The following is a 1,008-nucleotide window of genomic DNA, read 5'->3' as shown; positions in this document are numbered from 1 at the left end:
GCCTGATCTCTCTGTTAGTTTATTTAGGGCACCAACAGGGAAAATATTCAACCAACTGCGGGCGGTCAATTGGCCACGCAGCAAGGCCCCAACCAGGGTCCCAGCCAGGGCTAAGCGCCGGATTCGACGCGGAAGCTCACTCGATGTAGTTACGGACAGCGAGATGCGTAAATCAGGGCTGGCTTCCATTGCTTGGATCTCATCCCCCGCTGCCATTCATTGTGAGGCTGTTCTGCAGCTAGCTGCATTTCAACACGGTCTGGAGATCGAGATCTAGAACCGCTATCAGTAATCTGCGCTGAGAAGAGAAGAGCAACGGCAGTGGTTGTATCTTGAACCTGACAGGAGGAGTCTCTGCGGACGTGAATGGTGGCCTTCTCCCAGAAGAACGAGTAGTGTTACTTGAGCCAGACCGCCGCAGCTCAACTCGGCGCGGATTGTTGGCCTGATGAGGACGAATATAAAAATGGTATATATGGTAAAATGGTAAAAAGGTGGTCTGTCCACGTACGGTCCATGCAATGTACCGCCCGCCTCACTTTGGGGTCCCTCGCTCACTGGTGGCTGCGTGGTCAGTGACCTGCGGAGTACATCCAGAGTACCTGCGCCCACGTCCTTTGTCTAGTTACGCACACGGCGCTCATGGTGAGGCAGACAACAGTGCGCACTGCAATCCAACCCTGTGTGTGGAGCGCAGTTGGGCTTCCTGTTGCTCCGGCTGTGGCTGGCCGTGGGTGACGCCGCGATGTCTGTGCCACGGGGAGCAAAGATTTAGCACCGCAATTGTGTTTTGTTGCGAAGGCATTCATGTGGAATTTTCATCCGTGGCTGCAAATACTTCTATACTCTGCATCTGGATCAGCAACAGGGCTGTGTGTGGGGATTCGGCTACAAAAAAAATACCCCGGACAAATGCAAATACTGCAGATTATACAGAAAGATCGCCAGAGCATAGGCTAATGCCCGGCCATGCACATACAGCCGGGCGTCTTCCTCCATTTCAATGAG

At 53.5% G+C, this 1,008-nt stretch overlaps 1 protein-coding gene across 1 annotated transcript; it reads right to left on the bottom strand.

Annotated features, from left to right (window-relative positions):
* Positions 1–238: 238 nt before the first annotated feature.
* HCBG_09092 (uncharacterized protein) lies at positions 239–809 on the bottom strand (the record flags this gene model as incomplete). The annotated part of the gene is made up of 3 exons (XM_045436141.1): positions 239–401; positions 512–580; positions 634–809. The coding sequence occupies 3 exons, from the start codon at positions 807–809 to the stop codon at positions 239–241; spliced, it is 408 nt and encodes a 135-aa protein (XP_045283129.1).
* Positions 810–1,008: the final 199 nt, after the last annotated feature.

The sequence above is a fragment of the Histoplasma capsulatum genome, assembly GCF_000150115.1.
Source record: "Histoplasma capsulatum G186AR genomic scaffold supercont2.21, whole genome shotgun sequence".
Taxonomy (NCBI): Eukaryota; Fungi; Ascomycota; class Eurotiomycetes; order Onygenales; family Ajellomycetaceae; genus Histoplasma; species Histoplasma capsulatum.
Note: the sequence above shows the minus strand (reverse complement) of the source record. Positions and strands in the feature narration are given on the sequence as shown.